This window comes from Dipodomys spectabilis, unplaced genomic scaffold (genome assembly GCF_019054845.1).
Source record: "Dipodomys spectabilis isolate Male_0828 unplaced genomic scaffold, ASM1905484v1 ptg000019l, whole genome shotgun sequence".
Taxonomy (NCBI): domain Eukaryota; kingdom Metazoa; phylum Chordata; class Mammalia; order Rodentia; family Heteromyidae; genus Dipodomys; species Dipodomys spectabilis.
The window spans coordinates 13,489,544-13,505,973 of NW_024870696.1; the positions used below are offsets into that span (position 1 = coordinate 13,489,544).

The following is a 16,430-nucleotide window of genomic DNA, read 5'->3' on the forward strand; positions in this document are numbered from 1 at the left end:
GTAAGAGACCTTTGCTCTTTTTCCATCTACTAATCCTTCTCTCTTCCATGGGATTAGCCACAAGCCCAATATGTGCCATAAATACATGCAGGTAGTCCACGGTGTCCTGATGAAAAGATTCTCTTATTAGAGTAGTCTGATAGTCTTTTGACCGACCCAAGGCATTGTGGTACAAAGGAAGGAAATCTCAGAGTCAGAGTTGGTCTAGTCACATGGACCTATAGACCTAAGCTACTCATCTGTAAACTGAGAATAACAATACCCACTTCATATGAGACTAGAATGAATTATAAATGACTCCAAAACATATTGCAGAGTGCTTATTACAACTGGCATTCATTAAAGTGAATTTTTTCCATCCATCCCAGGAATCCATACTGAGTATCTAAAAGCTGAAACTATCTAGCCCTGGATGATAGGCTGTATCAAATACTACCAGAATTGTATGATAAAGATAAATGAAGCTAGGCCAGGCAACTGGTGGCTCATGCCTATAACCCGAGCTACTCAGGAAGCTGAGAGCTGAGAATAATAGTTTGAAGCCAGCCCCAGCAATAAAGTCTGTGAGACTCTTATCTCCAATCAAACACCAAAAAGCCCAAAATGGAGCTGTGGCTCAACTAGTACTAACGTTGAGCACAAAAATTCAGGGACAGTGCTCAAGTCCTGAGTTCAAGACCCAGAACTGGCAAAAATAAGAAAGAGAGATGGCCAGCCTTAGGATTGTGCAGAGTTATTCTCAGCCCTGATTTTTCTAAGCAGAAGTGTGGACAGCTTCTGGACCACTCTACTATAATAGACTCAATTTCTTTGCTCTCTTTAGTCTGTACAATGATACTTTTGATGAAAAGAAGCCATCTTCCTGCACCTATGCATTCAGAGAAGTCATCTGTTACCCTCTTATTTGTTACCCAGAGACGTAACATCCTTCTCCACAGTCTTTTTTTTGGGGGGGGGGCAGATGGTGATCTCAAAATAAATAAATACACACACACATATATAACTGTCTATAAGAAAGGAGCATTCGCTTGTCAAAATGCCCAGATCTCAGCCTGCTCCCTCCTCATGTGACCACATCCACCCCCTCGTCCACCTCCAGACAAACCCACGTCCTTCAACTGCTCCTCTTATCAACAGACCAGAAGAACACATGCATCGTTTCGCATCCATATGGCTGTTATTTCACAAATACAAATTTCCATGCAAATCCTATCCAAAGTGAGCAGAAATGAGAGACAGTTCCTTAAACTTTTTCAGGCCCACTCTCTAATTCCTTCAGAGGCTTCTGTCTGGTCTCCAGTCACCAAGTGGCACATTCTAATTCTCCATTGCCCAGCCCACCAGTACCCAGTTCCTACAGGTAAAATGCCCTCCAGTATCTCAGGCCAGATGCCTTTCTTGAGCTCATTAGGCAAACCTCCCAGGGCTGGAGGTCATGTAGCTTCCCTCTCCAGACACAGTGTTCTAGCTTTTTCAGAAGCCTCCTCTAGAGTCCCTGGGTTCGAATCCTTACTCCCTTTTCAAATGGAACAAGGACAGAGATCTTGAATATCCCAGAAAGTTGATTGGCAGAGACTAACCGGTTAGTTTGGAAAACTACAACCCTTGAGGAAATCTTCCCAGAAGCCAAGCAGAGATGCTCTCCCTGGGATCCTTCCCTATGCCATCAATCAAACATTTGAAATGTCTGGCTACCAAAGAAAACCAAGTGAGTTTGTTCAAGCTGTTGATGGTTTTAAATATCTGGTCTGCTTTAGTCAAAATCCTGCTAGGTCAATTGTGCCTCATAATTACTCCTCAAGGGTTTCCTTTTTTTGTTTTCGTTTTCTAGATTATAAACCTAAGTGCATATGTTGGTATAACATTGGCATTAAAAAATGTAAAGGAAAACATGTTTTAATGTTAATATTTGACATTTTATTTTAAAGACGAAATCCCAATAACCAAAACGCAAAAAAGGAGCTCATGTAAATAAAAGTACCTAGCTGAGACTGACTATGATCCGGCCTCCAGCTCTCATCCACTGTGCTGCCTTGGTGAATGAGTTAATCTCTCCATGCCTTAGTCCTCTAACTGCAAAATGCAAAAATCAGGAAAGTATAAAGCCACAGAATCATCATGAGAAATAAATGCAATAAGGGCATCTATGGGACACACAGTGTAGTAATAAGGAAAATTGTAAATGCCCAATAAACTTGATATTTTTATAAACCCATCATACTAACACTGTACTAAATCCTGATGTGTTTATGAAGGACCCCATGTTAGCCGACGCTGACCCTTCAACAGTCTTAGAAGCTTGAGAAAGCATGAAAATCGGGCTCCATCTCATAAGTAAAGATCCCTAAGAAGACCTACACAAAGGCCACAGGACTTTTATCACATGTGAACAGTACCTGCCAACACTCCAGAAAGAAATTTGCTAAGAAGCCTGGTGCTGGTGGCTCATGCCTATAATCCTAGCTACTTAGAAGGTTGAGATCTGAGGATCATGGTTCAAAGTAAGCCTAGGTGGAAAAAAAGAGAGAGAGAGAGACTTTTTATCTCCAATTAACCAGCAAAAAAGTCAGGAATAGTGGCTCAAGCAATAAAGTACTAGCCTTGTGTGAGAAAGGCAAACAAGATCACAAGGCCTTGAGTTCAAGCCCTAGTACTGGCATTTTAAAAAAAAGAAAAAAAAAAAAGAAGCAACAGAGAATCATGTGAAATAAGTATTACAATAAAAGAGAATGTTCAACCACACACACACACACAAAGGAAGAAAGAAAGAAACCTGCTAAGAGTCTAGAGGAAGACCGTATTGTTACAGGAGAAAACTTGGCTGCAAGTATTTAACATTGAATCATCCATAATTAACCAGATACTAATAACTAAGAATTATTATTCTCCGTTTACTATATGCCAAGCATTCTCCTGTGCAGTTGATATGCATTTTCTCATCTGATATTCACAAAAAATTCTCCAACCTACACCCTACAGGTAAAATTACTATTTGCATTTTATGTCTGAGGAATCAATGGACAGCAAGATTCAGCAGGTTGCTCAGGTCTGCAGCTAGATGGCAGAGGCAGTGCTGAGATGTGAATGTAGAAGCAATGTCTTTAACAATGTTATTCAAGTGTTCCATGTAAAGCCTGGTAAATCTAGAACTTTCATCAACTGGGCATTGAACTTGATGATGGCTAATATCCCTCCAACTCCTGCAGTCTTTTATTGTCTAGGAAAGAAATAAAATATTGTCTGAGTCCCTGAAAACGATACCTAAAGTGAGCTTTGCAGAAAGCGCTAGCTTAAAATAGACATGAAATAGTCATGGAAGTAGGTATTGATTTCAGTAAAGCATGTGACAAGGATATCTCCCACAATTATTTTACAGACAAAATAGAGAACTGTCAGTTGGTTAAAACACAGTTCAGAGAATCTGAGAAAAGCCAGGCAATCAATGGGCGTTGGTTATCACACCGATGATAAGCAGAAGAGGATCATCAATTCTAACCATATTTTACCAATTATCTGGATGAAGGCATGAAGCACATGCTTATCAGGATCTTCAGATGACACGGAGCTCAGAGTGAGGAGCAACGATCAAACAGCTACGTCCTGAGACAATTCCTCGCAGAAAGCACTGGATCGCAGCTGAATCACAAGTTCTCTAGTGGTAACCTCAGGCCTGTGACCTACTTTTCTTTCTTTCTTTTCTTTCTTTCTTCCTCAGTTTCTCCCCATTTAAAATGTAGCCAGTTACACTTGTCTCACTGGACTATAGGTTGTTTACATATAAACAGTCTGAAATTCACCGGATGCTTAATGAATATTAGCTCCCTGTCCCTACCCGGGGACTATAACGAATCTAGATTCAAAAATAAAAGAGAACAACAAAAGAGGAAAAACAATTCTGTTATCAATTCATATTTTAAAAATCCAAGGGTTTTAGCTGACTACAACTTCTACTTAGGAATAGAACATCATTTCTAAAAACAGCAATTACAACTTAAATTCATTTAAAGAAACAAACAAGGTAAAATGCTAATGTCAATAGATATTGTCTGGCAATTAAAAGACTGATAATAGCCTCTCCCCTTGCAGAGACTTTAAAACCAATACTAAAGCTATGTGGTAAGTGTTATAATACAATTACTATATAGGCATATGTGAAATACCAAATTTAAACCCCCTTGAACCTATAAGTAAATGAATGACAGGAAGGCAAAATAGGTCACCTTCAGGGGGCAGGTAATAGTGGAAAAGGGGAGGGCAAATAGAGGGGATGAAAGAGGATGAATATGGTCAAAATGCTTTGTGTGCACATGTGAAACTGGAACCACCAAGCTAGCTGAGACTGATTTGGGAAGTGATGAGAGAGAATGAGGGAGAGTGAAGCATAAGGAAAGTCTGATCAAGATGGCTTGCATGGGGCTGGGAAGGTGGCTCAGTGGTAGAGTGCTTGCCTTGCATGCCAGAGGCCCTGGGTTCGAATCCTCAGCACCACATAAGCAGAAAAAAAAAAGCCGCAAGTGGCGCTGTGGCTCAAGTGGTAGAGCACTAGCCTTGAGCTGAAGAGCTGAGGGACAGTGCCCAGGCCCAGAGTTTAGGCCCCACAACCAGACCCAAGGAAAAAAAAATCTTTTTTTAACATGTATGGACGTGTCAAAATGAAACTTTCTTATACAACTAATTGATGTTAATATAAAATGTGAAAAAAATAGAAAATATCCAATAAAGAACAAAAGAGCGAGTTGGTCTGATCCACCAAGAGAAATCAAGGCAGGTTTCACAGAATTAATGGCCTTTGAGTATAATCCTAAGCCCAGAAAAAGCAGCAGCAAGTGAAAAGGAACCAAGTCCTACAAGAAGATTAACTCTCTGCTCAGGAAAGCCGGAGAAATGACTATAGAGGTGAAGGCAGGTTCCTGAGAAGACCTAAACGCCATACCAAGAGAAACTCATCCAGCTAAAAAGTTAAAAAAAATAGAGCCTAAAGGAGGCTTTAGGCTTGCTGGTTCATTATCTTCTCTGCCTATTCTATCCTGTACAGTAGCCACCAGCCACATGTGGCATGCTAAGATTAAATTTATCGAAACCAAATAAAATTTAACTCTCAATCACATTAGCCCTATAGCAAGTGTTCAAAGAGAACATGTAGCCAGTGACTCCCATATCAGATTTAAAAAAATACATATTAAAAAATACTTATCACATCATCACAGAAAGTTCTTGTCAACAGGGGCATACCATGGCCTAGGCTATTAAATGAATAAGAAATTGATTTGGTCAGTATTACTTCACAGAACAGACACCACTGGGGCCAAACAAAGCAATAGAAACTTAGGGAGATGTAAGTCAACTTTTTATTCCTTAAGTTTTCTAGTAACAGAAGAACAATTTGTCACTAGACATATCTGACAGTCATCTACTTAGGTGATAAGGGAAGAGTTAACGCTCTTTGGTCAGAATGTTTATAATCTCCCATAGCAATCTGGTTGACAGACTAGGACAAACTTCACAAAGAGTTCCTGCCATGCTTGCATATAAAGGCTTTGATGTTGGCATGAGAATCACTTTTCCTGATAGCCCAACTTCCCAAAATATGGGAAGTCTTTTAACAATAATTTTTAAATTGTCATTCACAGACCTCTCAAACTGAATGCAAAATTGAATGTAGATTTTTCTGGAAAGAGGGCATCATTAGAATCATGATTCTAGCTGGGTGCCAGTGGCTCATGCCTTTAATCCTAGCTACTCAGAAGGCTGAGATCTAAGGATCATGGTTCAAAGCCAGCCCTGGCATGAAAGTCCGTGAGACTCTTATCTCTAATAAACCACTCAGAAAACCGGAAGTGGTGCTCTGGCTCAAGTGATAGAACACGAGCCTTGAGCTGAAGAGCTGAGGGACAGCATCCAGGTCCAAAGTTCAAGCCCCACAACCAACCCCCTCCCCCCCCCCCCCCCCCCGCCAAAAAATAGGAGCATGATTCTAATAAAGAAAACAAATAAATGCTACATTAGAAGGATACCAGAACTCCAAAAAGAATCATCTAGATGTCATGCAGGTGGTTCCTTACTCTCAAGTTCTAAACATAGTACTGACCTTTAGGAAACTGAAGATTATCACCCTAAAACTGAGCAGTTGCAGTGCACTGTATTCTAATCTTGATCAAGGAGAAAGGAGATGGAAGCCTAAAAGAAAATGAAAATAAGACCCAAGCATAAAGGTTGAATCATTCAGAATGAAGTTAGGGAAGGTATCATCATCAGATGATGTCTCGCTGAGATGCCTGTTGAAAGCTCACTTGGAAATAATGTTTCAATGTTAGCCCACAAAAACAAGCACAACCAGATAAGTGTAATACGAACTCACCAGCTGGGCAAGTTTCCCAGCAAATCTAAAGCCTGCTGAGCTATCATTCCATTTAAAAAATAATGACTGTTCTAACCACCACTTGATGATATGATAATCATACCAAAGTTCATCTCCAATTCTATAGTATTTTTAGAATTGAAAGAAATGATTTCTAGAATGATGCAACAAATCCACTTTCATCTGGTGTAGCTGGAAAAGAAAGTTTTAGTGAATGTGACAAATTTACAAATAATTAATAAATAACAAATTAACAAATAACAATGTGATCAACAGCTACTTTATGTATCCATATGGCTTATAATTTGCAGAAGCTCAAATACAGTACAATGAAGTTCACATACCATTTAAATGATGTCCAACATAATGTAATGAATGCTTTCTTGGTAATATACAGAGCACCACAGCATTCTGGGTGCCTCCGGGCCATCATTACAGATCTCAATTGTCATTGTACTATAGATCTCTGGGTGGCAATGAATAAGGTGGTCTTTACAACAAAAATGCCAGCTAATTAATGCTCTGTATTTTCATTGGCAGTAGGGAAGTCCCACACTGGATAATACAGAAACTGGAGTAATCCTGAGCAACATTATAAAGTAGGTAAAGCTTGTCTTTTATAACTTTCTAGGTCCTAGGTGATGATCCTTCACTGCCTTAGAAGCCATCCACACTACCATAATACTATCTCATACTACCATCAGCCATACTCAGTCCTACAGATCCTGTCCAGGACAACACTAGGCATATAGTAGGCACATTGCTGATGTTTGTTACATCAATAGTATCTGATTTAATTAGAAATCATTCAACTCAAAGCTGAATATACATACAGAATGCTTACCCTGTGTCATCACTGTGCTATATACTGGAACTAGCAGGAAAAGCCCATTTTCAGATGAGCCTGTTCTCCACTATAAGGCCAGAATAAACAAGATAAACTAACTTCAACATGATGCTGCCTCACTACTTGAACTCAAAGTTAGTGAATGCAGAACTTTTGGCCAGCATATGAGAGATTGGAAATGGGGATTATCCTCAAAATTTGCAAGACCGTCTTCTCTAAAGGCCTTTTTAGGCAGAGAACAAAATCACATAGAGCAATAGGTGGTTCTCAGAACACAGTCAGCATCAGTGTCATTGGGGAACTTGTGATGAATGAGAATTCTCAGCCCTCCCCCCTCAGATCTACTGAGGCAGTATCTCTGGGAATGAGGTCCAGTGATCTGTCCTCTAACAAGCCCTCCAGGTGAGTGTGAAATACACTGACGTTTAAGAGCCAGTGCTGTGATAGGACAGACAGAGTCCATACATTTGACAACTAAATGAGAAATTAGCTTTGATGCTGATGGAAATCCCCTGCTGAACAGAGTGATGGCTGGCAGAATGGTAGCAAAATAGTTCCCAACAGCACACAGCTGGAAATTGCCAGGATGTTAGTAAGTGTTGAAAATTCATTTCATGCTTTTTGACTCTGACCAGCCCCACGAGACAATAGTGTGGAAACTGAGAAAGAAGCCCAGAAAAGTTTGAGAACTTTCAAACTACAGCTAAGCTGAAGGCTGGGAAGATTCCATGAAGATTCATTTTCACAGCCTCCTCTCTGGTCTAGACCCACTTGTACCTTAGTAATGGGAGTAATATCCAAATCAAGTGACCAGCAAAGCTCCATTTATGGCACTGGCCTTGGCATTTCTTCTTTTCCTCCTCCCGTTATCTACCATCAAGCCATGTCTTATTTTATTCTTTTTTCTGAGAGGAGGAAATAAAGACACATCTGAAAAAGGGAAGCTTTACAAACTCTCCAGAGATGTAATATAAAGCAGCAAACATATAGAAGGACCAAAAGCATTCACAAAATAAGTTAGCCACAAAATTATGCAAAGTAGCAAAAGTGATTTATATCAATTCCACAGATAAAGAAGACCACACCTCAGCATCAGTGTGCTTTTCTGAAGACAGGACCACAACAAAATGTGGCTGGAGCCTTAATGGGTATTGTATTCTAACGCCCTGCCCGTCTGCTTAAAAATGATCTACTACTATGAACATAGGTCTATTTCAAGCCCCTACCCCCTTTTTTAACATACAGAGGATTAATAGTAGAATAGTTTAATCCTAAAATAGAGCTCAAAATAAAATAAGAGGGCTGCATATGTATCTCAATGGTAGAATGCATGCCTAAGCACACACCAGGCCCTGGATTCCATCCCTAACACCACACACACACACACACACACACACACACACACACACACACACACACACACACACACACACACACACACACACACACACACACACACACACACACACACACACACACACACACACACACACACACACACACACACAGGTAAAGATGGAAGAGAGCCACTGCTCTACAGGAGGCTAAGTGACACTTTTTTTAAAAGTCCCACCTTCCTTAACATGGTTCAACTTCCCTTCTTAGGGACATACCTAATATCCCTCAACTCCTTGGTTTCCACAGATAAGGACACAGAACTCATCCCTAGCCCAATGACTAGCCAAAGATGCAGGAACCGATAATTAAGGAACAGCTTTCATATATTCCACAAACAAAGATACACCATAGGAAGTATACCCCACTGAAATAGGCTTCAAGTGACTGCTAGAAGGAACCTAAATTTTTATGCTGTGTTTTCTGTCCTTAATTAAGACTGATGCTGGAAACATGACTGTTAAGTCCTCATATGGGTCTTTACAGTGCAGTGTTAGAAAATGGAAATAAATGTGATCCAAGTCTCTGTTATTGCTGTCCTTCTTTGAAAAGGACTGAGAAACCACACACTGGCTGCAGTAGTGGGAAAAGGGGGTTACACAACAATGCCTGAACCCCACTCTCCACCCCCAATTCCTATATGTTTCAAGAAGTCTGCTTCTTTGCTTGATGTTTTAGCATATATCTGCATTAAAAAAAAAAGCTGACAAGAGGACTCAGTGGTACATAGTGAGGGACATAAATAGCTTCTAGTTAACCAGGGTCCCTAAGTTGGGGAGGGAGGAGGTGCATATGTATGGGGTACCCAAATCCAACAGGGCTGGGAAGGAGGCAGTCATTATCAAAATGACGAGGAAAAATATTAAAAGATCCCTCTCTTCACTCTAGCTACCTTTTTCTGCATCACTGTCCCACCACAGAAGACAGAGGACTTAAGAAAAAGTTAACTGCTGATGCTAGCTGGCCTTTTGCAAGAGATCTCAGCCATATCCATGAGAAAGATAACTCTTTTTCTGAAAACCCTTGGAGAAACCCACACATGCAATGAATTATTCACAAAGGCTGAACCTAAAAATGAGAGAAGGAGAATATAGAAAGATAAAAGATGAGTGGAAGACTAGGCCAAGAGACAAAGTAAAGACTGGTGTATCTCCTTGAAAAGGGTATTCATTACAGCTGCACTTGGTGTCCCTCTTTAAGTCTTTGTGGTCAGTGTAAACAAACCAGACCAGCAGCATGGCATGTGGTCTGGGAATGACTGGATCATACCAAAAGGCTTTGGTGTCTGGTAAGTGCAGCTTCCCAGGCAGCCCTGTACCACTGTGTACCAGGCAGTCTACTGATCTGCTACTCAAACACATGGTGCTAAGGGGTTGGTCAGAGTTGATAGTTTAGCAAATCCGGACTTGCTTTAGTTGTTGTTTTTTGTTTGTTTGTTGGGGTTTTTTTGTAAGGTCATGCGGCTTGAACTCAGGGCAGAGAACTATTCCTGAGCTCTTTTGCTCAAGGCTAGTGTTCTACCTGTTTTGAGCCACAGCTGCACTTCTGGTTTTTGAGTAGTTAATTGGGTAAGAGTTTTACAGGGACTTTTTTGCCCAGGCTGGCTTCAAACCATGATCCTCAGATCTCAGCCTCCTGAGTAGCTAGTATTACAGGCATGAGCCATCCGTGCCTAGCTACTTTAGTTGTTTTTAATAGGTTGCTTATTTTTTTAATGCCAGTACTAAGATTTGAGCTCAAGGCCCGGGCACTGTCTCTTACCTTTCTCCCTCAAGGCTGAAGGCTGGTACTCTACTACGTAAGCCACAGCTCCACTTCCAGTTTTCTGCTGGATATTTGGAGATAAGAGTCTCATGGACTTTTCCTGCCCAAGCTGACTTTGAATCTCAGTCCTCAGATCTCAGCTTCCTGAGTAGCTAAGATAACAGGCATGAACTGCAGACACCTGGCTCACTTTGTTTTAACTAAGAGTATGAAGACTAAAAGAAACCAAATGTTCCCATAAAAAAGAACAGAGTTTGAGGGGGAAAACCACCTACAGCCTGTACAGCAATGTCTAAAGAGAGATAAACAATTTTGGGTGGATTTTTAGAAGGAAAGAAGACCTGTACCCATTAGCCTCCTCCTCCTCTCCTCTTTCTCCTCATTCTCTTCCTTTAATTGATAGTGTATAGTATACCTATCTAGGGATGACAATTGCTGGAAGGTGAGAAAATAATGACATATATCCAATAGGCAAAACTATCACATCCAAGATATATTAGTCACTATCTTCAAATTATTTTACTTCTGCCAAACTTCACTGCAATTCACATCCCAGGCCAGATCCCAATTACAAATGGTCCCCACAGCCAGTCTTGCTCTAGGCTTCCAGAGGAAATATTACCCATATTTCTTATCAAGATCAGAGCCCACAGACAATTCATAAATTGTCTTGGGAACCTCAAAAAATATATTTTTACAAAACCCCAAAGACCTTTACCCTATAGCCTTGGTGCATGCTATAGGTTTCCCTACAGGTATATGGAAGATTTGGAGCCTAACTGCACCATGTAAAAATAAGATATAATTCCAGACTTCATCCTGTTAGCTCCCACCTCTCTCCCAATCAAGACACCCTAACTCATGACTCACTAGACTTACATCATTCCTAAAATCTCACCAAAGCTACAGTTTACTATCCTGCAGGGTGCTGTATATGTACAGGCAAGCAGAGCAGACAGCATATATGTACCTGGGAGCTAACATTCTGGGTAATCCTCCCCCAAACTGTCCCAAATAAATGTTCAGTTTATTGGACAATGTACAATTAGTAACTCACACATAACCTCTGGCCCATAACTGCAGTGCCTCGGTAATACAATGAAATTCTGCATCCGAAACCAAGGACGAATACCCCCAAGTTCATTATAATGAGTTTCATCATTTCAGAGGCTGAAAATACATTTGATCTTCCTACTCCCAACCATCATGTTCATTTCTACATGAAACATACGCTTCCTCACTGAGATGACCCAATGGGTATAGAAAAAAAAATCTCCTATTGCTCATGTATGGTACAGAGCCTCCAAGTCAGACATAGAATTTCTTCTCTTCACCCACTACTTCCAAAAGTGGTACATATGAGAGAGATCCTCTTTGCCCATCCACAGGGTCATTGTGTCAGAGCACGTGCCAATGCTAGAAAGAATGTAACACACTGACCATGGAATGGCATTCAGAATATCTATTGTCTGGAGAGAGAGAACACTCTTGTTAGATCTAGCCGATAAGCAAGAGGGGGAAAAAAAGGAAGAATGCTATAAAATGTAATATCACATTTTAAATCAGATTAGCATTTTCAAAAGGCTATGGTATCCACTGCAGAAGAGAGTGTCATAAGAAAATAAAATTATCTCCCTATGCAGATGTAGCTTCCAAGAAAAATGAAACACATTCAGAGTGGGCTGCTGATTTGCTATGTTCTTTCATGCCAAATCTGGTTTATCTTAGGCATGTTTCTACAAATAAGAACTAGACCTGCCTATTAATAGGTTGATATTAATAGAACTACCCCCACTCAGATCAGAGGGTCCTACAAACATTAATCATTCCATTAACTTAACTCATTCTTCTAGACCAAGGTGATTAAAACACACACACAGAGCCCATTAAATCCTCCTGGGTCCCACAGTGATTTTCTGCAACCTATAAAAGTATAAGTCACACAAGGTGCTGTAGGACACAAGCAGTCAAAATCCTTAAGTATGCTGAATTCAAATATGCTAGTACTCACACAGGTCTTGACATACTTTCTGGAAAAACTTCCCTTTTTTGAAAATCTGGGCCATATGAAGAGCTTAACACTTCTCAAGCTGACCACCACCCCAAGAGTGCATTCGTCAATTACCTGCGCATACTATCTCCTGAGGATCAGATTCAGTGAGTCAGAAATGGGGACCAGGATTCTGAAATTCGGGGAGGGGAGGAACTCTAAAGTGATAAGAACATAACTCCTTGCCCTTTGAGTTCCAAGAATCTAAATGATTACACCTTGAATTAAAAGCTCTCCATTGAGGTGTGTTGAAATTGGAATAATTCCATTGGTAATAACAGCTAATGGTTATTCGGTGGTTAGGTAATGGTCTAGGCACTTGTCATTTATGAACTCACTGAATTCTTCCAGTAACTCATTATTATCATCTTAATCTACAAGTAAGGAAACTGAGTCACAGAGTGATGAAGTAACTTTTTAAGGTAACAGAACTTGTGGAAGAAACTAGGATTTGAACCAATACAGTCAAACCCCAGATCTTCATGGATAATCACTGGTCACAATAACTCCCAATAAGAAAAAAGGAAGATATTCTCAGAAGTTACCTGTTAGGAAATGACGGGAAGGCATGATCGGGCACTTAGATAGGCTTCTGGAAAAAAATGCAAAGCCCACAGAAGCACAGTGGTCACATGTGGTCACTACCACAGGGAATATACTAGTCAATTAAGTTGTACAGTACGGGAGGGGGGAAAAAACAGGCTTCACACGAAACACACCTTAGCAAATGTTCTCTGAGTACCATTTACAGCATCAGCAGGCTGTGGAATCACTGTACAATTTCTAACTATGAGGTTAGAAAAGCTGTTGGGACAGGGCTCATGGGCAAGGCACTGAGTATGTTTCTGAAGTGGAATCCCTCAAGCATCTTTCCTTTGATTCCCTTTGGTCCATTTTGGCCCAAGCCCAGCAAAGAGAGGAATAAGGCTCACTGCTGCACCTAGTGCTCACAGTGCTTGGTGGAAATGCAGGCGGTGTCTTTGCAGAGGAAGCAAGAATGTGAACAGAGGCAACCGCATGGTGTAGGTAGGAAGCCTGCTTCTTTTCCCAGCCCTGGGAGACTGGGGCCAGCCGGAAGTAACTGAGCTGCTGAACCCAGTTGACTTGGGGAGCCCCTAGGACCTCTAGAGAAGTTTCAGTGGTGCTGTCCAAGGTGCACGAGTGGCTGCTGGCACAATCTGCCCCTTGCCGAGTTGGGGAGGGGGGGGATGGGGTGGGCTCAGAGGCTTTGTCTAGCGCAAGGAGGAGGAGGGCTGCTACTCTGAATAAACAGGCCCTAAGAGGGGCACAGTAAAGTGGGACATTTTAAAGACTTGTACCGGGTGGGCGAGGAAGGTGGAGGGGGAGGCATCTGGGAAATCAGTGGCGTCCCGCCTGGAGGAGTTATTTGCAGCCGCAGCACACAGCACAATAAGATCTGTCCGCTTTGTGCAGCTAGCTCCCAGGCAGGCAGGCAGGCGTGACTGCAGGGACCCGACCCCTCCCTCCCCCCAAGCCCCCACCTAAAGACGTTCAACTCAGGCACTGCGGGGCCATGATCACTGGATCACTCCGTGGGGGTGAGCGGGGGAGGAGAGTACAGGGAAGAGGAGAACGGGAGAAAGCCAGCCTGGGGTGTTAGTGGGAGGCTGAGTGCAGCAGCAGCAGGAATATCTGCTTAGAGATGCTCCTCCTTTCCTAATGAGGGGTGCTGCCTGCCTGGAGGTACCACGTGCCAGCCAATGGGCTGCTGAAGCAGGGAACTAGGGAGGAAAAAGGGAAGGCCAGAAACTGGGGTAGGGGTAGCAAAGAGATGGCCAAGCCATGTGGGGAGCAGGGGTAGGGGGGAGTGAGGAGCTGAACTCCCCTCACCCCCAGCTCCCGCTGTCTTGCTGCTGCACACCTGGCTGGGTGGAAAGGAGGGGGTGGGGGAGGAGCCTCCTTGACAGGTGCATTCTTCCCAAGACATGTCCCTCCACAAGCACCAAAGTCCCCATCTCCAAACCCGTTCTCATACTGACACCACATCATCTCCTTCAATCCCTCAACCCCTGACTGGATGCCTGGTGAGACACCCAAATTCCTAGAGAAGAGCAAGGCAGTGCAGTGCCTCATCTGCAGCCTGCCTCTGGTAGACTTGCTTCGACCTGCAACCATGTTTCTTCTATGCCATTGGGTCCTGACACCACCAAATACGCCCTGCCAGTGTGAAAAGCAACACCCACCCCCTACCCCTGGTGCTCCACACAGGTTACTTGTACACCTTCAGCCCTCAGCTGATGAATCCCAGCCCCGCAGATCTGTTTGATCCTGGGTACTGGGAGAGTAACCAATTGAACCAAGCACTGAAAAGAGGAATACCCGATCCAGCACCAAGGAAAGGATGGGAGTCCTGATGAACCCATTTTCTGTCACTTAACAGAAAACTCCACCTTTGAACTGTTCAGTCTGTGGCGACAGAAACTGCCTCTCCCCCACCCCCCACCCCCAAAAGACACTGACTACACTTTTCAGTGGAACTTAAACTTAGTCCCCAGAGTTATCTGGGTCCCCAGCCAAAAGCCTGTTGTGTGTGTGTTCATATGTCTATTTGTAGGCACAGTGTTGGCCCGTGCTCTTGGAACTTGTAACCTGATAAATCTGATGGAGCCCCCGACTTTCCTACTGGCAAGACAGTGCAGGTGTCTCTTCAGCTGGTAGGAAAGGGGGGGGGTGAAGGGGAGGGCTTTAAGAGAGGAAAGGAAAACTGGTTATGAAAGAAAGCCCTTGGATTCCAGGCAACCCACTCTATGTGGAGTGTAGCTCATGAAAGGATTGGGGGTGAGGGGAACGCAAAGAATCAGACAAAGCCCAGCCCAGAAAGAGGCAAACAAGGCAACACCACTCACCGGGGATGCTAGAGATTGCCACATGGGGGTGGGGGAAGATTTAAAAAACTAAAATGCTTACCTTGAAAAACACTAGTGCCCAGATAGGTCTCCAGGGCCCCACGCTTTAAACACTAGTGCCCAGATAGGTCTCCAGGGCCCCACGCTTGCCCCTGAGATGCAAACGAAGTAGTATGCACTTCAGCAAAGGGGCAAAGTGGCACCGGGGAGGGGTGAGGGACACGTTCCATGCTAGGTATCCCCCTCACCCAGAAAACAAATGCAAAGGGGGAGAAGGAAATTAATGGTGGACAAGAAAGGATATGGCCAATCGATGAGCTTCTTGGCGTATTTCCTGACAATGTTATCTTCTCCAAAGATGAACAGGGATCTGTTGACGGTGAAACAGTTCTGCCGGACAGGAATGGGGTTGTACAAAGCCATAGTCCGCGCCCTCTGCGCTTTCGATTGCTTGTAGGCGGCCGCCGGCCCTGAGGCCGGCACCGGGGTTCCTTGCCGGTTCCTGCTTTGGTCCGAGTCTCCATCGCCGGACCCAGGCCTGCCGACCACCGCCTCCCCGAAGCGAGCCATCCTGAAGTTTAAACAGACAGAAGACACAGAAGGTGATCGCCGCCGCCGAACCCCCCTGCACACAGCAACAAGCAGCCAGACACACGGCAAGAGTCACAGCCGCATCCGGCCGGGCACGCGGACCACCGCCTCGGGAGCCCCCGAGCTCTTCGGAGAGGCGGCCGCCAGCTGCAGCTGCGAACTGTTGGATCTAAATTCAACCTCTGCGAAGCTCCATTCCTCAAGAAAGAAAACCGGGGCGGGGGGGGGGGGGGGGGAGGAAGGAGGGGAGAGGGTTTGGGGGGGTGCTCAGTTTCTGGATGCAATTTTCTCTCTCTCTCTCTCTCTCAAAATGCCAGTGTGTGGTAGTGTTCGGGGAGCGGAGAGGAGAGGGGTGGAGCAGGCTGCTCTTCAAACATAGCTCCTCTTCAGGCAGAGCCAACACCTAGTTCAGGGAGAGAGGCAGGCTCCGGCCCTCCAGGTAACAGTTTGGTGACTTACTGGCTGGGGGAGGGGGAGGCTCAAGAGGCAGAGGGCAATGACAACAAAAGAACTTTGAAGCAAAAGAGAAAAGGAAGAAGAAAGAAAAGGAAAAAAGAC

The 16,430-nt window shown here is 43.4% G+C and overlaps 1 protein-coding gene across 3 annotated transcripts in view; it reads right to left on the reverse strand.

Moving 5' to 3' along the window:
• Window positions 1–15,920, reverse strand: part of Cacna1e (calcium voltage-gated channel subunit alpha1 E) — a 308,059-nt gene extending 292,139 nt beyond the window's left edge. For 2 of the 3 annotated variants that reach the window (XM_042674389.1, XM_042674387.1), the window contains exon 1: window positions 15,586–15,851. In XM_042674389.1, coding sequence (XP_042530323.1) covers window positions 15,586–15,851 — 266 coding nt within the window. Of the gene's footprint in view, window positions 1–15,585 lie in introns of all 3 variants that reach the window. The other variant, XM_042674388.1, reaches the window with a different exon arrangement.
• Window positions 15,921–16,430: the final 510 nt, after the last annotated feature.